At 37.6% G+C, this 22,250-nt stretch overlaps 1 protein-coding gene across 1 annotated transcript in view; it reads right to left on the bottom strand.

Moving 5' to 3' along the window:
* Positions 1-3,137, bottom strand: part of EDA2R (ectodysplasin A2 receptor) — a 57,994-nt gene extending 54,857 nt beyond the window's left edge. Inside the window, 1 exon segment of the mRNA XM_044234822.1 lies at positions 3,051-3,137. Coding sequence (XP_044090757.1) covers positions 3,051-3,137 — 87 coding nt within the window.
* Positions 3,138-22,250: the final 19,113 nt, after the last annotated feature.

The following is a 22,250-nucleotide window of genomic DNA, read 5'->3' as shown; positions in this document are numbered from 1 at the left end:
TGGGTTAAGTCTTTGCCTTCGGCCCAGGTCATGATCTCAGCATCCTGAGATCAGGCCCCGCATTGGGCTCTCTGCACAGTGAGGAGCCTACTTCCCCCTCTCCCTCTACGTGCCTCTCTGCCTACCTGTCATCTCTCTCTCTGTGTCAAGTAAATAAATAAAATCTTAAAATAAAAGAATTATGTAGTGTCCTTCTGTATCTCTGACTACAGTCGTTAGTTTAAAATCTAATTTATCTGATATGAGAATCCAGCTAGCATAATTCTTACATAAATTCTGATGCTGATAGTGTTATAAATGTATTTATTTATTATAGATAACTTATTAATTTATAAAACATAAAATGATATGCAACCAAAAATCACAATCATAATGGGCTTATCCTAAAAATATAAGATATTTCAATATTTAGAATTTATTAATATATACAATCGAATTAACATGTTAAGGGGAGAATAGATGAGATTGTCAACAAATGTTGATAAAATGTGACAATATTTGAAACCATTTCTGATTTTTAAAAATCTTATATAAAAGGTTTAATAAACACTCCATATGCTGCTATATTGTCTGCCTACTGATGTGCCTTAAACTCGTAAGTAATAAATAGATAAAGTCAATTAACATATGGTTTCACTTGTGGAACTTAAGGAATAACATGGAGGACATTTGGAGAAGGAAAGGAAAAGGGATTGGGGAAGAAATTGGAGGGGGAGATGAATCACAATACTATGGACTCTGAGAAACAAACTAAGGATTTTAGAGAGGAGAGGGATGAGGGGTTGGGTGAGTCTGGTGGTGGGCATTAAGGAGGGTACATATTACATGGAGCACTGGGTGTTATATGTAAACAATGAATCTTGTTTTCATATAACAAAAAACTAATGGTGTATTGTATGGTGCCTAATATAACACAATAAAAAAGAAGAAACAATAAACAATGAAGAGTAAAACAATCTGAAATAGTTCACAGAATTGAAAATGCAAATAGATAATAAACTCAAAAAAATTTTCCCCATCAAATAGAAAAAAAAGGTAAGATAATATAAAGTTCTCATAAATTAGTAATTTTAAATTACAAAGGAATATATAAAATTAATAGATGATAGAAACATGCATTGTTTATGTGTGATTTGGCTTTTGGAATATAAGAAATCCATGTACTTTTGAAAATAATTATAATTGTAATGGACATTATTAAAAAAATTCAGAAGTGTTATCTGCTAATATATTTCAAGAATTTCTAAACAGTGTACATAAATTTGCATAGTAATAATACTTGTAGAAATATGTCCTGAGGAAATATTGTTGATTTTCTGTAAAGATTTATTTATAATAATGTTTACAATCCATATGAGTAAATTTTAAAACTAAATATACGTAACTGTAAAAACAAGGCTGTGTCAGATGATGTTAGCTGCTTATCTAAACGTTATTGCCCATTTTCTTATTTATTAATAGCACATTGATTTCATTCTCACTTGCAAGGTAACCAGTCTCAAGAACTGATTCTTGATGGCCTTAGTTAATCTTGGTAATCCCATTACCACTTGCCAGGTACTCATTTCCTAGCCTTTCTTGGAGTTTAGAGATACAACATCGAATTTGCACCCATAAGATAAAAGGAGAAATCTACTCTGAGGAGTTTCTAGGAAAATAATTCTTTCCTAATAAAAGTCAAGCTAGTTTGTCCCTGCCCCTTCTTCCTGACTTTGACTATGCTGTGAAGATGTGATGCTTTGAGTTATGGCAAAAGAGGACACAAGCATGAAGACAAAACAAGATACCGAAGATGAAGAATAAAGAGAGCCTGGGTCCCTGAAAGCATTGTTGATCTGCTCAACCAAACACAGTCTCCTGACCTCTAGACTTCATTACATAAATAAATGTGTTTAGCATTCAAGTTACTGTTGCTTTATGTTACTTTTAACTTAGCACATCCTAATTGAGTCAGAGATAAACTAATTCCCTCATAGCAAAGCTTAGACTCAAACCCTTGTTTATCTGGCTCATGTTTATTTTTACTGAGCCATTTTGATTTTGGGAAAGTCATGCATCATCTGAGTCTTAGTATCCTAATCTAAAATGGGGTTCTTAATACCTCCTTGGTGGGACTTAGAGCCAAATTAGACAATGCACATGAAAGTCCTTTACAAGGTACAGACTGCTATACAAGTACAATCTGTTTATGTATAAAGCTTTTGCAGGAACACAACATTGCATCTCATTTGTTTTCTCTGAGCTTTCTAGTGGTGTTGAAATACACAAATGTACATTTCATCATGGGTCATGTTTTAAAAGTTTGGTAACAGCAGTTTGATAGATAGACTAATTTTTCTACCTTGAAGAAGATGAGAAATAAAGAGATAGGAAGGTGGGCTAAATAACTGTATTTTATTTTACTTATAGGATCATGTCGCTTTTCTAATCAAAACCCTTCAAAGGGTACCTGGTGTAGCTAGGGAAAAAATGAAAATTTCTCATCATAGATTTTAAGACTCCACATGGTTCGGCCCAGACCTTTTTCTACAACCTCATTGTGTACCACACTCTATTTCACTTTACATCAGCTGCACTAACCTTCTTCTTTTTCCTTGTATATAACTAGTTCATTCCCACCTTGGGATTCTGTACTAGCTATATTCTGTCCCCAGAATACACCTCCTTAGAGAGGCTTTCCTTTGCTACCTGATCTGAAGTACCTCTGTATCAGATCAGACCTGACATATGGCTCCTGAATCCCAAGAGGGTGGGCCCTAATTTAGTTGACAGATTTCCCTAATGCTAAACAGTCTTCTTAGGTCTCTGCATTCCATGTTTGCTCTTGATATATGCCATTATCTCATGGAATCCTCCCCTAACCCTGATCCTGTCAAGTGGACTTTTTGTTGGCACTGTCACTGCTATTATCATAATCTTTGGATTCCATGTTTTGTCTGCTAAACTGGATTAGCCACAGGTTAATGACTCCCTTAATTGTGGAACCACTCAGTTGTGAGGCTGAGTCCTAGAATATGACAGAAGTAAGTATCCTGATCAGAGGTACTTACCTTAGAGAGTTCTTGTCCAGGTCCACACACTTGGCAGGTGATACACTGTCCCCATTGGTCCCAGTACTCATTTTCTTGGCAATCCATGGTGGGAAGTCTGTGGATACATAACACAAAAAATAGGGAGCTAGTGAAAAGGGAAGGTGGTGGCTTGCTTTATGCGTCACTTGGTTTATGGGTCCACTTTATATAGTCTCTGGCTCTGAGTTACAGGGGGTGAGAAAGCCAATCCAAAACCGCTAACACTCATATAGCTCTGACCATGTGCCAGGAATTCTTTTAAATGCTTTACATTTAATAATAATTAATTGAATACTTTACCCCACCATATCAGAGATTATTATTATCCCTGTATGAGGAAACTGAGGCACAGAGGCCAAGATATTTCCCAAAGTTCACACTATTAGTTGCTGTACAGCTTGCTTACCTGGAAGGAGAGTAAGACAGGGAGCTAACATCTACCTCGGTGGGTAGAGAATAACCACAGTTTTTTACATGTGACCAGCTATTAACAGTTTAGAAAGCATTTTCACATCCATTATTATTGCTTACCTCACAACAACCGTGTGGGGTAAGCAATATAGGGATTATTGTCATTGTTTTGTGGATAAGAAAACTGAAACATGGTTTTCTTTTGGCAAAACTGTCTTGAATACCTTTGAGGGCCACTACTAGCTGGCATTGTTTCTGTCCTAGGGAGAGTGGGATGGGAGGTGACCCATCATGAAGAAATATCCTGGTACACTAAGGTGTAGAGAAGGAGAAACACTACTCAGATAACAGTTCTCAGAATACAGATGGCATAGGACAGCATCACTAGTATTGGCCTGAGACCTGGGAGATACAGATTTTAATCCTGGCTATAGGGTAACCAATCATTCAGGTTTGCTTAGAACCAAGAGGCTTCCCCATCATGTGGGGTTTTGAGTGCTAAAACTGGGACAGCATCAGGCAAACTGGGATGGTCGTTCAACTCACCTAATTCTTTTTCTTTCAACCTGTGCCCTTGGATGAGTCACTTTGTGTTTTCTGGCCACAATTACTTAATCTGAAAAAAAAAGGACAATATGTTTCTTACCTATCTTATATAGTTCTTGGGAGGATTAAATGAGCTAAGGCCCATTAGACCATTGTGAAGTCTTTAAAAAGATAGATGAAACAAGACAGGGTTAAGTACACAGAGAGATAGGTTTCTACAGAGATGAATTTTAATGAGGTAAACTCAAGTAATTGATATAGACAATTTGAACTGTTCAAAGACAAAGGTGGAGGGAGATTCTTTCGCTTGTTCCTTAACCTCAAACCAAGGTGAACTTCAGGTGGCTATTCAAAGTACTGAAAATCCCAAGTATGTATGTTGGAAGAGAGGAGAGTGAATGTGAACACTGAGAGGCCACCACTCTTCCCCTTAAAATTCCCCAGTGGTATTAGGTTTAGTCATCCTGGCTGGCATTCTTGCTTGAATGTGTCTTTCCCCACCATCAATTGGACCATTCTTCTTCATTCCTTTATTCAAAAGAGAGTAGGCTACAAAATTCATTTTTGCACAAATTAAAAAATGTTCCCACTTGTGTTGTTTTAATTACAGGCCTGTAGTTGTCAGCCTCAATAAACATAGTTCCCTCCATACCTACACTTCTTAGTAAGGAATAAAACCATCACTGATCTCATGGGCCTTATGAAAAGGGAATTAATTGTCATGGGCACAGAGCCAGTATACTGGCCCAGACAACTACCCTGTATCATTTCCCTACCCACAAAAGCAGAAACATTGGCAGAAGCCAAAGAGCAGCCCTGGCCTTGAGATAAGCTCCTGACATAGGCATGTGAAATCTCCACAGCAGCTGCTTCTAGCCTCTGGGTGTATAAAACACTCTAATTTTTTAACTTCCATAGCCTCATTTCTCTAATAAATGCCATTTGTCATGAATCTTAACACATCCCTCTAACATGGGCTTTAAGACCTATGTTTAGGCTTATTACTAAATCCTCATAGCAGAATCCAGGGAATGAACAGACAGTCTCCCCCCCCACCTTTTTTGGTCAAACTGCTTATCTAAAGCATATAAAATAAATTGTCTTTCATTATAAACTTAAGAAACTGTCTTTATTACAGAGAACAAAATCACATAGACCCCGGAGTGTTTTGAAGTCAGGGTATATAGAAAAACTGTTTAATAATGGTTAAATATTATTATCCAAGACAAACTCAGAAGTTATGACAAATTCTTCTCTGTGGTCATCAATTGTCCTCTGGCAGATGTAATTGCTTTTTTATTGTAAGAGAAGGTGAGAGATAACAATTAGGTTTTGAGAAAATTAGGACTACTCTGAGGTGTCTTGTAACTACACCTCGACATACTTCTTAAATGTCACAGAGGATGAAGCTGAGTCATCCAAAATCAAATAGACAGGTCTATAATTTTTTTAAATTAGTATATAATCATATAAACACTATCCAGATAAAAAACAGAATCTTTTCATTGCTTCAACTAGCTGTTTCATGGCCATTCTTAGTTAATACCATCCCCTTCTCCCCAGTAATTTATATTTTGGCTTCTAACACTGTTATTAGTTTTATCTGTCCTTGAACTTCATATAAATTGAATTAATACAAAAACACTCTTATTTCTGGCTTTCTTAGCTCAATGTTATTTCTGTGAGATTCATCCATCATGTGCTCAGCAACATTTCTTTCTTACCATTGTTGTTTAGCATCTCATTATATGGCTTTGCCATAATTTATTTATACTTTTTTTGGGGGGTTGGTAGACATTGGGCTTTTTCCAGTTTGTGGCTATTATAAATAAAGTTGTTATGCTATGGCCAACTAATTATCAAAAAGAGTGCTAAGGCTATTTAATGGGAAAAGAACAGTTTTTAAAAGGATAGTCATATGAAAATTGATCAAATTAAACCCTTCACACTATATGCAAAATTAACTCAAAATGGACCAAAGCCCCAAATGTAAGGGACAAAACTATAAAACTCTTATTTATAAGAATTTTCTTTTTTAAGAAAATTTTTTAAATAATTTCTCATTTGTTTCTTATAAAAATATAGATTTAAATATTGGTGACCTCGGATTAGGCAAAATTTTTGATATAACACTAAAAGCACAAGCAACAAAAGAAAAAATAGATTATATTTAATCAAAATGTAAAATTTTTGTGCTTCAAAGGACACTTAAAAATAAAAAGACAATCTATATAATGGGAGAAAAACCCTGAAAATTCTAGAGATCTGATAAAACACATGTAGAATATATAGTTATGTCTTACAACTCAGAAATAAAAAGACAACCCAATTAAAAATGGGCAAAGTGGGGGTGCCCAGGTGGTTCAGTCAGTTGAGCATCCAACTCTTGGTTTTGGCTCAGGACATGATCTCAGGGTCTTGGAATTGAGCCCTGAGTGGAGCTCCATGCTCAGTACGGAGTCTGCTTGAGAATCCTTCGACTCCTCTCCCCTGCTCAAACTCTCAATCTCTCTCTATTTATCTCTCAAATAAATAAATAATATCCTCTTAAAAAATAGGCAAAGTATCTGAATATACATTACCCCAAGAAGATATACAAATGGACAATAAGCATATGTAAAAATGCTCAACATCATTAGCTATTAGGGGAATGCAAATAAAAATTACAATGAAATCCCACTTCACATCCACTAGGGTGACTGTAATAAAAAACAGGGAAGATAAGGGAGTGTTGGCAAAGATGTGCAGAAATTAGAACTCTCATATATTGCTGGAGAATTGGGACTGCTTTGTTTTCCAGCTGATCTATAAGGTGTCTCTTTATTCCTGTTTAGTGGGTTAGAGTTTTTTTTTTAACTCAGACAGATAAAAAGGTGAAATAACTGGCTGCTGGATTCTTGCTTGTCGTAACCAAGTGCTAGAAGCCTTAAAGAATCAAAGATCTACCAAAACCTCTCTTTATCAGTTCTCTTATTTAGTGTTTCAAATACCCATTAGCTCTATGTTCTCAGATGATATATTTTGTTTAGACCTATTTTGCTCCAGAACTCTTAAACCTATATAAAGTAGCTGGTATATCTATTATAATTTTACATTGAGTCAAAACATTTTTAACTAGCTAATCAGTTGGTAATTCATGTTTAACTTTTTTTTCTTTTTACTCATCAGCTGCAAGGAAAATCTTGTAGTTTTTAATCTTAAACACTGAATAATTTTTTTCCAAAAAATTTGAAACATAAATATAATGCAAAATATAATGTAAAAAAGAACACAAAATGGTGCAGTCCTTCTGAGAAATGTTTTTGCATTTCCTCAAAATGTTATGCATAGTCACCATGTGACCCAGCAATTCCACCCTTAGGTATATACCCAAAATAATTGAAAGTATATATCTACATAAAAATTTGTACACAAATGTTCCTAGTATCTTTAATCACAGTAGCCAAAATGTAGAAACAATCTTAATGTCCATCTCTAACCATACAATGAAATATTATTCAGCCACAAAAATGAATGCAGTACTTGATACGTGTTGCAACATGGATTAATTGTGAAAACACTATGCTAAGCTAAACAAAAAAAGACAAATATCGTATGATTACATTTACATGAAATTCCAGAATAGATAATTCATAGAGACAGAAAGTAGACTAGTAGTTGCCACGGGCTAGGGGAAAGAGAGAATGAGGAATGACTGTTTAATGGGTGAGCTTCACTTTGGGGTGATGAACTGGTCTAGAGCTAGACAGTCATGATGTTTGCACAAATTTGTGAGGATGTTAAAGAAATAGTGAATTGAACATTTTACAAAGGTGAGTTTTATGGTATGCAAATGATACCTCAATTTTTTATTTTTTTTAAAGCTGGTTCTTCAGCTTTTTCTTTAATACTATGAACTACCCTATATTATCCAGGAGTTTTTACCTACCTGAGTTAGCCTCAAAATTAAAATTTTAAATAGCTACTATGAATATGCTTATATGTGCCTCTAACTGTGATTTTTTTTTTTCACTCAACTTTTCACCCACATTTATCCAAACAAAGTGTTGTTTGGGTATATTGACTGGGTTTAACCAATCAATATATCACTTGCTGACAAGTTGCAAAATAACTAGTCTGTTTTGTTTCTTTGTCATGTGGCTACTATCCCTGACCATCCTTCTGTCCTGATTCCAAAATAATAATAATAAATAATAACAATAACCTAGGAGAGTAAGAATGTAAGTAGACAGGGAAGAGGAGAACTAGTGAGACTGACATTAATAATAATCCTGACATTAGCTCATTGTGCCCTGAATAATCAATGTTGGCCAAGTTTCTGGTAGATGTAAGGTACTCAGGCTGCTGCTGGTGCAGCTGCCTTTGGCTGCAGCTTTCGGCTGCTGCTCTTCTCAACTTGCACATGCTTGTGGGGTTAAATATGCTCTTTGTATCTAGGATGGGTGGGCAGAACAGGATGACAAGTCTAAATTAAGAACTCAGAACTTCAGGGAACATATTTACTTTGCCTGAGCAGTGCAGGAGTTGTGGTATTAAAGAGATTGAGGAAGACAGCAGCAGCTGATCCACGCACTGTACATTCCCTTCTTGTGGGCCTACTCAGTGGCGCACATGCATAAGACTGGCAAAAATAAAAGCAGTTGCTCAGTCTGGCCTTGAGAACTCTGATTTTTTGAAAATTAAACTTCTAATCTCATTATAATAATGAGTGCCTTCATTATTTCCAGACATTTGGCCTATAATCCAATTGTTGCTTTATCATTTGGTGCTGGCTCTCAACCCTTCATTTCCTGGCCTTACCACTCCTATCCCAGCTTTCTCTTGCTTATAACCTGATTCCAAACTACCAAGTATCTTACCTTCCTCCTGCACCACTATCTGTTAATTTTACATTCCTCAGTATAGTGAATAATCCCAGGCCCAGCTCTCCCATCAGAAGCATGTTCCTCCCCAGTGCTAGACTCAAGGTCCCCATTCATACTGAATTTGGCTGATCTTGACTAGTGGTTCTTTGTATAGGTTGTACCTTGGGAGCTTCAAAAAGTACTGATAATCCCATTCCTGAGATTCTAATGTAACAAGTAAGGGGTGTGGCCTCAATTTGGAACTTTTAAAGTTTATCAGATGATTTTTGTGTGGAGCCCACTTTGAAAATCACTGCTTTAAGGGCTTTTGTTGTTGTTTTTGTTGTTGTTCTTGTTCTTGTCTGTTTTGCCTGACTATAAGGTGTAGTCAGAAAAAGTTGGAGTGTTTTTGTTTGTTTGCTTTTTGTCTCCCCCACATTCAGAGGAAACATGGTGAGGGAGTGAACTGGAGTCTACCTATTGTTTTCTTTTTGTTTGTTTTATTTTGTTTTTAGAAAAAAATGGGTGATGAAGACAAGGAGTTTAGAGTGGAGAGTTAGTTTTTAAAACATGTTAGATCATGTCATTTCCAATCTCAAAACCTATTGATGGCTCTGCACCTCACACAATACTATTAAAGTCCTTAGAATATCAGTGAGGCCTTAGATGATGTGCCTATTCCCCCTTATACCATTACCTCTTTGACTTTATGATCTACTATTCTTCCTCCTATTCTCTTAGCTCCAGCCATGCTGGCCTCTTTGCTATTGCTCAAACTAACAGAACTATTCCCAACTTAAGTTCTTCCCATCTGCTGCTCCTTCAGCCAGGCAGGTTTTCCCCTAAACATCCATATAACTCCCCCCCTTATCTTCTTCAGTTCCTTATAATACTATCTTCCTAGTGAGGCTTCTCTGGCCATTCCTTTAAAACTTTATCTTCCTCCATATCTCCTATATCCCTTTGTTATTTCATTCTTCTCAATATTACTTATGACCATCTAACATCCTATATATCTTATGTACACCGTTATGGCCTGTTCTTCCTCCATTCAGAATGTAAGTACCATGAGATCACATTGCTTTATCTCATATACTTAGAACAGTGTCTGGCACATAATAGACACTAAATTAATATTTGTTGAATTAGTAAGTGGTTAAGGACTATGAAATAATGACCACAATCTTCTGCCTCAGTGAAAAGTTTCACAATTTCTAAATGGTTTCCTATTAGTTAGCTCAATGGATCCTTACAATAGCCCCAGGAGTAAGCCAGAGATTATCATCACCAATTAATAAATTTTTAAAAAGTCTCAAAGAAAAAATGATTCCTCTGAATTTATTTATATAGTAAGAAACAATACCAGACCACAGGGAATTTAGGATCTATGAATCTGGCATGCTTTCTAAGGCAGTGAACTCTAAAACAGGGAATTGAGATCCTCCCAGGCTATCACTGAAATTTAATTTTCCATCAGTTATATCTTTGTTTGGCAAGAAGGTATTTCCTGAATGCTAATCTGATTATATTTAAAAGAATGGTTAGACAGGGTTACTTCACAAGCCTTAAGAGATAAGGGCCAGGGTATGGGTCGTAGCAATAATATAAAGTAATGGGGGGAGCAGACTTTATAAAAAGTAAGGGGAACAGGCTTTATAAAAAGCACAAACAGAACCTTACAATTCCATGGATGTGAGAGTCAAAAGAAAAATATGTGTCAGAGAAGATTGAGGGAAACCAGAAGAACCTCTAGGGCATGAAGAGTGTGAAAGGAGAGTTCCTTGTTAGAAAAAAAGTCAATATAGTTGGGTTTTCAAATCATTTTAAGTATGGAGAGGACAGAGGAAATGTCAGTGGTGGTACCTAGCAGGCAATCAAAATACGCAGAACATAGGTTGAGCTTAGAGATAAGTCAAATGCATAAAAGATGGATACACACCAAAATCATCAAGAGGACTTTAAAAAAATACCTATATCCTAGATTAATTAAATCAAAACCTCTGAGAGAGGTTGAGAACCACTGGTGTAGGTAAATTATAGTGGAGGCTTAGATGAACGAAGAAAAAATATCAGTTCAGATATGAAGCTAGAAGAGGAAGAAGAACCAGCAGCAACCAAGAAGCAGTAGCCAGGGAAGAAAGAATAAAACTCAGATAAGGTAGTACAGGGCAAAGTTTTAAGAAGTAAGAGGTGGGGCGCCTGGGTGGCTCAGTGGGTTGGGCTGCTGCCTTCGGCTCAGGTCATGATCTCAGGGTCCTGGGATCGAGCCCCGCATCGAGCTCTCTGCTCAGCGGGGAGCCTGCTTCCTCCTCTCTCTGTGCCTGCCTCTCTGCCTGCTTGTCATCTCTCTCTGTCAAATAAATAAATAAAATCTTAAAAAAAAAAAGAAGTAAGAGGTGAACTGCAGTGTCAACTGTTGGTACAGGGCGGTAGAGGATCATCAACATTGGGGATGCATTATTTTGATTTTATTTTGTGGGCATGCAATAAAAGTAAATTGTCTTTTAATGTTTGAGTAGATGATAATGCATTCATAGATGTGATTCAGATATTACAGGTGGTAATTATAGTCTTTAACAGGCTTCTCTTTCCATTTCCAAAGTGACTAAAGAATTTCAACTATTAATGATAGCAACAACTTGTCCAGCAATGTCAGGATTATCAACAAAGGAGAATGTTGGGTTATGAACATTGGAGAGGGTTGTTGTGAAGTGTGTAAGTTTGACAATTCACAGACCTGTAGCCCTGGGGCAAATAATACATTATATGTTAATAAAAATAATTAATAAAAAAACAGAGGAGAATGAAGGGAGTTGTGCAAAATTAAAGAAGCTTCACCTATTTACCTTGTCTTTTATTCCAGTATACAGAAGAACAGACAATGCATCTGTTAGAATAAAGATGCTGGGGTAGAAAAAAAATCTTACTAAAAGTATATAATCATTGTATAGATAGAATTAATAACCAACTGAACTGGGTCATGTTCACTCAGCCAAAAGCAAATGTTAACCATATGAATTAAATTATTTCTCCTTCAAACATGTGTGAGCACATACATTCACAAGAACAATAACAACAAAAATTCAGAAACTTAAAAAGATAAGCATAACTTAAAAGACAATTTGAGGAGAAAAAGCTATAAAATAAATAAATGATTTTTTATTAGGCAGCTGCTAAAAAAAGTTGTTAAGGGGAGGGGAGAAAAGAAATGTTTAGCTAAGAATATAACAACATAATTAATTAAAAAAGTGGGATGAAATTAAAGCCAGCAAAGTTTGGGCTGATTATAAGGGAGGAAATATCATTTTAATGATTGTTGAAACAGTCTTTCCAAGTGGGAGCAAAGACACAGATTTCCCTGGATAATGTTCAAGGGGAAAATGAGATAATGCATGTGAGAGTGCTCTGGAAAACTCTGGCTGGTGCTACACATGTGAGATTTCCTTTGGTTGTTGTTACTATCCTACCCAGTGCGGGGGAGAAAAGTGAACTGGGACAAGCCACAGGCCAGATAAACACTTAGCCAATATGCAAAGTCCCTTTTTTGGTCCACTGTGGTCTTAGCCAAAGTGAATCACTTATTAATGTACCAACAACCACAGGCACCATGAAATTACAGGATCATCAAAAGTTCAGTATCCCGCCAGAAGGACTGGGGATAAATATTTATTGACTTCCTAAGGAGGATATGCTTTTGGCTGAGTTATCCCAACTGGAAACTTGATTCATGGTATGATTTCTTTGCAGGGTTGGGAACTGGATAAAACTCAGTCAAGGGTATTAATTTCTGATTTCTATTAGCATTTTTTAAATTTTTGCTTCACATTATCTCCAGTCTGTCCAATATACCAAGCGATATAGAGTAGTTAACATCTCTCTAAAGGTAACTTCAGTAAGAACAGTGCCCTATCTCTGGAAGCAATCTAAATCCAATCAAGCATACCATTCCTTCCTTATTGGCCATAGAATAAAATATCCTAAAGAAGCAGACATACAACCTGATGAGCATTTAAGAGTTTGGCTCAGGTCCACTTATCCTTCCAACAGAAATGGGAGAATCAGTCCATAAACTAATGCCTGCCTTTATAGGATATGAGATATTGATACCCAAATATTTTTTGCCTTTTTTAAGGGTGCCCAATAAAAAGAAGACACATATAAGACTTGGCAGGGTAGTGGGAGAAAGGTGAGACATATAGCAAGAAACCTATGATCTCATATGTAAACATACATTCTATAAGACAATTTTCAGAATCCTACAATCTTAGAGTTAGAAGGAAGTTTAAAACTCTTCTTAGAGTTAGAAGAAAGTTTAAAACAGCCACAGCTGCCTGTTGCCCAATAAAGACATGCCATCTAGCTTTACTTGATTTATTTTTATTTTTATTTATTTATTTATTTATTTATTCATTTATTTTAGAAATAGGTACCTCTATTCACATGACAGCATATTCCATTATTATTTTTTTTCCTCTTTGGCAGCTGGTTAAAACTTCAAAGAACCAGATAATTGAAAATGTATTATCATGGAATCCCAAAAGGATTCTTCAAGGCAAACTAACCCCATTCCTTGATGATCTAGATGGGGCAACTAAGGCCCAGAGAAGGGACAAATTTTTACCAAAGTCACATATTTGGTCAGTAGCAGAGACAGGACTAGAATCCAAGTAACCAAATTCAGGGCCCAGTGGCTTGTTTAGTCCCCATAATTAAAGAAGGGGTGGGCCCAGGTTTAAGACTAATTACTTGTGAATAATTAGGTTGTAGCTTCTCTTTTTTCCCCCACAGTCCCACCACATAAACTTGGTTCATTTTATCAACACAAAAAAGTTCCGAAAGGAATTGGATCAGGAAGATATGGCCCATGGAAGGGAAGTGGTCCTTTTGGCTTACTCACATTACCATGGTGACTAACAATCCTCTGTAAGTGAAGACATCTTAGTCTTTAATTTCACCATATATGTTACATGACAGTTTCTTAATTTTGAGAATGTCATGATATCTTTTGGGGTAATTAAAGGATCATAATGTAGTCACCCTGGAAGGAAAAGATGGATTTCCATTTTCTCAAAAAAATACTTAAGTACCTTCTATGCTAGGCATACTGTTAGGAAACGGTGGCAAGAGGAAAAAAAAAAAAAGACAGAGGTGAATAAAACATCTTCTCTACCTTTAAGAAATCATAGTCTTGTGAGGAAGATAGAAAACATATATCGTTAGTTTTAATCCAAGACAAACTATAGCCATCCTCATATTTCCCATGAACACAGAAAAACACCTTCCGTTTTGCAGACTGATGGTGAAGCTGACTCGCATCCCTTCTGTTACATATCCAATGGGAAAAGTGATAGATAGAGCTAGTCTCCAGAAAGGAAGAAGAGTAAAGTAGCTTCTGCTTTAACCTCCGGATTCAGCTCTGAGGAATATCTCCAAAATATGTTTCACTCTGCAAAAGCCATTGAAGTGGAGCAGGTCAAGAAGACATCTAAAGGAAGGTTTTATGGCCTAGCTTGTGCTCCCAGGTAGAGGCGCTGCTTGCCTATCCTCTGGCACTAGGGACTTTTTCTCCCTTAAATAGCTTTTCTAAATGAGGTCTTTCAAAGAAAGAAAAACTAGTATAAAGCAATTAGATAATCCATTCTCCTCTAGTCTCTTTCCCTAGTGTCAAAGTTGGCCTAATTTCCCAGCTTATATTTTAAACACAAAAAAAAAAAAAAAACTGGAAAATGGAAAAAAAATGACATTAACCTCGGAGTAAGAAAAATTTAACTTTGAGTTATGGCTCAGACACTGACTAAAACAATCTCTAGAAAGTTTTATTTCCTTTGGCTTGTTCGGCCACCTGTACAATTAAAACAAGAAGACTTTATCTTTCCTAGTTGGATTTTTTTGGGTTTGAAAATATCTGTCACATATTGGGAACTTCAGAATTAATAAATTATTGAGGTGCCTGGGTGGCTCAGTCAGTTAAGTATCTGTCTTCAGCTCAGGTCATGATCCCAGGATCCTGGGATTGAGAACCATGTGGGGTTCCCTGCTCAGCGGAGAGCCTGCTTCTCTGTCTCCCTCTGCCTGCCACTCTGCCTACTTTTGCTCTTTCTCTCTCTCTGTCAAATAAATAGAATCTTTAAAAATAAACTTTTTTTAAGTAAAAAAATCATGCTCCCCCCACATATTTCTAAATGCTGTATAGAAATACATTCTTTCTAGGAATGATGGATAAATAATATGTTGAGGATCACAGCTAGCAGACAAGTAGCAGACTTAGGACTTGAACACAGCTGTCTAACTCAGAAAGTGGATAGGCTTTTTATTAAACCATCCAGAGAAATACATAGCACTGGGATTAGAATGTACATTTTTAAAATTTAAGCCAGTCCCAAGAGATTCTGATTCTTTTCATTCCTCCTTTTTAAATCTTATATGATTTATCAACTTTTAATTCCATAGATTTAACTTTGTGTGTCACATTAAATTTATTCCCTCCTTTCTTTTTTAAATTTTTTTCAGTGTTCCAAGAGTCATTTGTTTATGTACCACACCCAGTGCTCCATGCACTACGTGCCCTCCATAATACCCACCACCAGGCTCACCCTCCTTTCTAGTCCCAAAACCACCACCTCAGCTCCAGGTCCCATCCCCTCTCTGCATCTCGTTTATTCACTTTTCATGCTTTTATACTGCAATCCAGCTGACTCATATTTACCAGATTTTTTTCCCCAAAAACATAAATTTGACTTTTTTTCTTTAGCTCAGAAATTTTTAATGATTTTCCAGTGTTTGTCCAATCAAACAGAAAGTCTAGCCTCCAAAAGTTTCCCAGTTTGCCACCAAATCTACCACAGCAAACTTAACTTACACATTTCCCTAACAGTACTCTAAAATCCAGATTAGTCTGTGTTCTCTTCACATCTATTGATCTTCCCTGCCTCCAAACAGTTGTTTCTGTTGTTTATCCTGCTTCATTTGCCTTCTCTCCTATCTCCACCTGTTGAAATACTATCTGTGCTCCATGATCCATCTTAAATAATAATAATAGTTAACCTTTATTTAGTTTGTTTTGGTGCAGTCTGTGTTATGTGTGTACAAATATTTTACAAGGATTATCTAATTTAATCCTCACAAAAACTACGTAGTAAGCACTATTATTGTCTCCATTTTAGCCTGGAGTAAACCAGAGTTCTGAAAGGGGTAAGTAGTTCTACTTGTCCAATGTCACAGAAGTTAATAAATGGTGGGGTTGGGATTTGAACTCAAGTAGTCTGTCTCTGGAGCCCTAAAAGGTGTGAAAATGTCAGAAATGTCTGTGATTACCCTGGCTCAACTTGAAGTTTGACAACCTCAAAAGATTTTGAATAAACCATTAAGCCTATCTTGTGTCATATATATTTGTTCTTATACCCATGATGAAACTGTCATCATTTTAAGTGATTTTAAGTATCTCTGTATATCACACAGTAGTGACAAAGAGTAGTTGCTCAGTGAGCTTGTTACATTGAATTGAAGATATATAGGTGTAAAGAAGGGGATAGGAGAGTTGTGTAGGGGAAGAAGCTCCACATTCTTCTTGCTTTAGCTACCCTACATGACAGGGCACTGGCCATCATGGCTAACAGCAGTTCAAATGAGAATTTGCAGTCTGTGTTTTCCCAGTTTCTGGCAGATGTCTTATTGTCCCCCAGCTGCACAGTTGCCTTAGTGTTTGGGGTAAAACAGGATCAAAATATCACTGCCTGGGGCTCAGCTTCCAGGAGTGAGGGATCTAGTAAAACACAATTAGTGGGCAAAGGGGCAGACTGAAAGCCCCCAAACAGACCCTGAGAGTTCTTTACACAAGCCCTGACTTGCCCAGGGGTTACGTGTGTGAGCTGGCAGCTCAACTTCTCTCCAGATGCTTCACATGTCTGATCCAAACCCTCCCTCTCTCACAGTCTTCTTCTTTTCCTTAGCTCTAAGACCCAGGTGCCCAGGGTGTTTGGATATGTCCAGGCATGTTCCCAAAGGCCATGCAGGCCCAGTAAAAGCCTACACAGGGGCACACTGGCCCTCCAAAGCCATTGGGGTATTAACTCAGGTCCTCAGCACGTTAGACAGCATTCTCTGGATACTGATGGATGGGCAGACAAACCATCAGAATGTCTTTGCAGATATTCTGATTTTGTAGCTCCTTACTAGGGTCACCCTAACTTGATCCTGAACTTCCACCCCTATATCCCACAGGTCTGAGCTGCCTTGACAGGCCAGGGAGTGTTTCCTCATTTACCCTGAAAATATATGGATGGATGGATCTTGTTTCAGCTACAGAATCTAGAAAACACACCTCAGTGCAGCCAGACATACCATCAAGCCCCCACCCCTCAGCCCCCAGCCTACATACCACACTAATAGGAGATGAAATCTGATGCAATCCCTCAGGCTCATTTCACATCACTGTGTAGCAACAACAGCCTAAACCCATTCTCCTTTTTTTTTTTTCTTTTTTAACTTGTTCATGAAATGTAGAAGTTTTTTTTTCAATTTATTTATTTTCAGAGAAATATTATTCATTATTTTTTTCACCACACCCAGTGCTCCATGCAAGCCATGCCCTCTATAATACCCACCACCTGGTACCCAACCTCACACCCCCCCGCCACTTCAAACCCCTCAGATTGTTTTTCAGAGTCCATAGTCTCTCATGGTTCACCTCCCCTTCCAATTTACCCAAATTCCCTACTCCTCTCTAACACCCTTGTCCTCCATGCTATTTGTTATGCTCCACAAATAAGTGAAACCATATGATAATTGACTCTCTCTGCTTGACTTATTTCACTCAGCATAATTTCTTCCAGTCCCGTCCATGTTGCTACAAAAGTTGGGTATTCATCCTTTCTGATGGAGGCATAATACTCCATCGTGTATATGGACCACATCTTCCTTATCCATTCATCCGTTGAAGGGCATCTTGGTTCTTTCCATAGTTTGGCGACTGTGGCCATTGCTGCTATAAACATTGGGGTACAGATGGCCCTTCTTTTCACGACATCTGTATCTTTGGGGTAAATACCCAGGAGTGCAATTGCAGGGTCATAGGGAAGCTCTATTTTTAATTTCTTGAGAATCTCCACACTGTTCTCCAAAGAGGCTGCACCAACTTGCATTCCCACCAACAGTGGAAGAGGGTTCCCCTTTCTCCACATCCTCTCCAACACATGTTGTTTCCTGTTTTGTTAATTTTGGCCATTCTAACTGGTGTAAGGTGATATATCAATGTGGTTTTAATTTGAATCTCCCTGAGGGCTAATGATGATGAGCATTTTTTCATGTGTCTGATAGCCATTTGTATGTCTTGATTGGAGAAGTGTCTGTTCATATCTTCTGCCCATTTTTTGATGTGTTTGTCTGTTTCGTGTGGGTTGAGTTTGAGGAGTTCATTATAGATCCTGGATATCAACCTTTTGTCTGTACTGTCATTTGCAAATATCTCCTCCCATTCCGTGGGTTGCCTCTTTGGTTTTTTTTTTTTTTTTTTTTTTTTTTTTTTGACTGTTTCCTTTGCTGTGCAGAAGCTTTTGATTTTGATGAAGTCCCAGAAGTTTATTTTTGCTTTTGTTTCCTTTGCTTTTGGAGACGTATCTTGATGCTTTGGCTGATATCAAAGAGATTACTGCCTATGTTCTCCTCTAGGATTCTGATGGATTCCTGTCTCACGTTGAGGTCTTTTATCCATTTTGAGTTGATCTTTGTGTACGGTGTAAGAGAATGGTCGAGTTTCATTCTTCTACATATAGCTGTCCAGTTTTCCCAGCACTATTTATTGAAGAGACTGTCTTTTTTCCACTGTATATTTTTTCCTGTTTTGTCAAAGATTAAATGACCATAGAGTTGAGGGTCCATATCAGGGCTCTCTACTCTGTTCCACTGGTCTATGTGTCTGTTTTTTATGCCAGTACCATGCTGTCCTGGTGATCACAGCTTTGTAATAAAGCTTGAAATCAGTTAAGGTGATGCCGCCAGCTTTATTTTTGTTTTTCAACATTTCCTTAGTGATTCGGGGTCTCTTCTGATTCCATACAAATTTTAGGATTATTTGCTCCAGCTCTTTGAAGAATGCGGTGGAATCTTGATCGGAATGGCATTAAAAGTATAGATTGATCTAGGCAGTATAGACATTTTAACAATGTTTATTCTTCCAATCCAAGAGCATGGAATGGTCTTTCATCTATTTGTGTCTTCAATTTCTTTCATGAGTGTTCTGTAATTCCTCAAGTATAGATCCTTTACCTCTTTAGTTAGGTTTATTCCAAGGTATCTTATGGTTCTTGGTGCTATAGTATATAGAATCGATTCTCTAATTTCCCTTTCTGTATTTTCATTGTTAGTGTATAAGAAAGCCACTGATTTCTGCACATTGACTTTGTATCCTGCCACGTTGCTGAATGGTTCAACATTCGCAAATCAATCAATGTAATACAACAAATTAATATGAGAAGAGAGAAGAACCACATGGTCCTCTCCATTGATACAGAAAAAGCATTTGAGGAAATCCAGCATCCGTTCCTGATTAAAACACTTCAAAATATAGGGATAGGGGGAACATTCCTGAACCTCATCAAATCTATCTATGAAAGACCCACAGCAAATATCATCCTCAATGGGAAAAAGCTTGCAGCCTTCCCATTGAGATCAGGAACAAGACAAGGATGCCCACTTTCACCACTCTTGTTCAACATAGTATTAGAAGTCCTAGCAACAGCAATCAGAAACAGAGAGAAATAAAAGGTATCCAAATTGGTAATGAAGAAGTCAAACTCTCTCTCTTTGCAGATGACATGATTCTTTATATGGAAAACCCAAAAGACTCCAACCCCAAACTACTAGAACTTATACAGCAATCCTTTTCTTTTTTTTTTTTTTTCACAACTTACTGTTTTTGTTTTTTTTAATTTTTTTCCCAATTTATTTATTTTCAGAAAAACAGTATTCATTATTTTTTCACCACACCCAGTGCTCCATGCAAGCTGTGCCCTCTATAATACCCACCACCTGGTACCCCAACCTCCCACCCCCCCGCCACTTCAAACCCCCTCAGACTGTTTTTCAGAGTCCATAGTCTCTCATGGTTCACCTCCCCTTCCAATTTACCCAAATTCCCTACTCCTCTCTAACGCCCCTTGTCCTCCATGCTATTGGTTATGCTCCACAAATGAGTGAAACCATATGATAATTGACTCTCTCTGCTTGACTTATTTCACTCAGCATAATCTCTTCCAGTCCCGTCCATGTTGCTAACAAAAGTTGGATATTCGTCCTTTCTGATGGAGGCATAATACTCCATAGTGTATATGGACCACATCTTCCTTATCCATTCATCCGTTGAAGGGCATCTTGGTTCTTTCCATAGTTTGGCGACTGTGGCCATTGCTGCTATAAACATTGGGGTACAGATGGCCCTTCTTTTCACGACATCTGTATCTTTGGGGTAAATACCCAGGAGTGCAATTGCAGGGTCATAGGGAAGCTCTATTTTTAATTTCTTGAGGAATCTCCACACTGTTCTCCAAAGAGGCTGCACCAACTTGCATTCCACCAACAGTGGAAGAGGGTTCCCCTTTCTCCACATCCTCTCCAACACATGTTGTTTCCTGTTTTGTTAATTTTGGCCATTCTAACTGGTGTAAGGTGATATATCAATGTGGTTTTAATTTGAATCTCCCTGAGGGCTAATGATGATGAGCATTTTTTCATGTGTCTGATAGCCATTTGTATGTCTTGATTGGAGAAGTGTCTGTTCATATCTTCTGCCCATTTTTGATGTGTTTGTCTGTTTCGTGTGGGTTGAGTTTGAGGAGTTCATTATAGATCCTGGATATCAACCTTTGGTCTGTACTGTCATTTGCAAATATCTTCTCCCATTCCGTGGGTTGCCTCTTTGTTTTGTTGACTGTTTCCTTTGCTGTGCAGAAGCTTTTAATTTTGATGAAGTCCCAGAAGTTTATTTTCGCTTTTGTTTCCTTTGCCTTTGGGACGTATCTTGAAAGAAGTTGCTGTGGCTGATATCAAAGAGATTACTGCCTATGTTCTCCTCTAAGATTCTGATAGATTTCCTGTCTCACGTTGAGGTCTTTTATCCATTTTGAGTTGATCCTTGTGTACGGTGAAAGAGAATGGTCGAGTTTCATTCTTCTACATATAGCTGTCCAGTTTTCCCAGCCATATTTATTGAAGAGACTGTCTTTTTTCCACTGTATATTTTTTCCTGTTTTGTCGAAGATTATTTGACCATAGAGTTGAGGGCCCATATCAGGGCTCTCTACTCTGTTCCTCTGGTCTATGTGTCTGTTTTTATGCCAGTACCATGCTGTCTTGGTGATCACAGCTTTGTAATAAAGCTTGAAATCAGGTAACATGATGCCGCCAGCTTCATTTTTGTTTTTCAACATTTCCTTAGCGATTCGGGGTCTCTTCTGATTCCATACAAATATTAGGATTATTTGCTCCAGCTCTTTGAAGAATGCCGGTGGAATTTTGATCGGAATGGCATTAAAAGTATAGATTGCTCTAGGCAGTATAGACATTTCAAACAATGTTTATTCTTCCGATCCAAGAGCATGGAATGGTCTTCCATCTTTTTGTGTCTTCTTCAATTTCTTTCATGAGTGTTCTATAGTTCCTCAAGTATAGATCCTTTACCTCTTTAGTTAGGTTTATTCCAAGGTATCTTATGGTTCTTGGTGCTATAGTAAATGGAATCGATTCTCAATGTGCAGAAATCAGTGGCTTTCTTATACACTAACAATGAAAATACAGAAAGGGAAATTAGAGAATCGAATCCTTTTCTTTTATGCTAGCCTATTTCTCCGCTCCCCTGAGTTCCTAAAGCAGCTACTAGGCTACTCGAGTGTCTAGGCGTGGCTATGCAAAGAAATCCCACCCCTGAGAGGGACACAGTGTTACTGGGAGGCGGGGAAGGGGAGCTAAACAGAAACCAATCCACTCCTATGGAAGGAATCAAAAAGCTCCAGGGACTGTGGGCAGACAGGGTATTAGGATTTGCCTGGTCTGTGGGAACAGAGGGAGGGTCAACTGGTCAGAGGCACTGTGCAGACTTCTTTTTTGTAACTGTGCACGGTAGGATGCAGCTGAGCTCTTCAAAGTTCTGTACATGAATGTTAGCAGGCCTGAAATTTTTCAGAAAATTAGTGTTGGAAAATTAACAATCTTCAGACACATGGAGAAGTCACTTCCGAGCTTTGGCCCTCCTTTTTTTTTTTTTTTCTCCCTACTCTTTGTTCAGAAAGTTAGATAGGATTTGGACAGGAGGAAAGGAGACATAGAACAGGGGAAAGCCCATTCAAAATCAAAGAGAATTTGATTGTGGAATCATTTTCTCTGGGCC

This window comes from Neovison vison, chromosome X (genome assembly GCF_020171115.1).
Source record: "Neovison vison isolate M4711 chromosome X, ASM_NN_V1, whole genome shotgun sequence".
NCBI lineage: Eukaryota > Metazoa > Chordata > Mammalia > Carnivora > Mustelidae > Neogale > Neogale vison.
The sequence above is the reverse complement of the archived record's forward strand: the minus strand, read 5'-3'. Positions and strand labels throughout refer to the sequence as shown.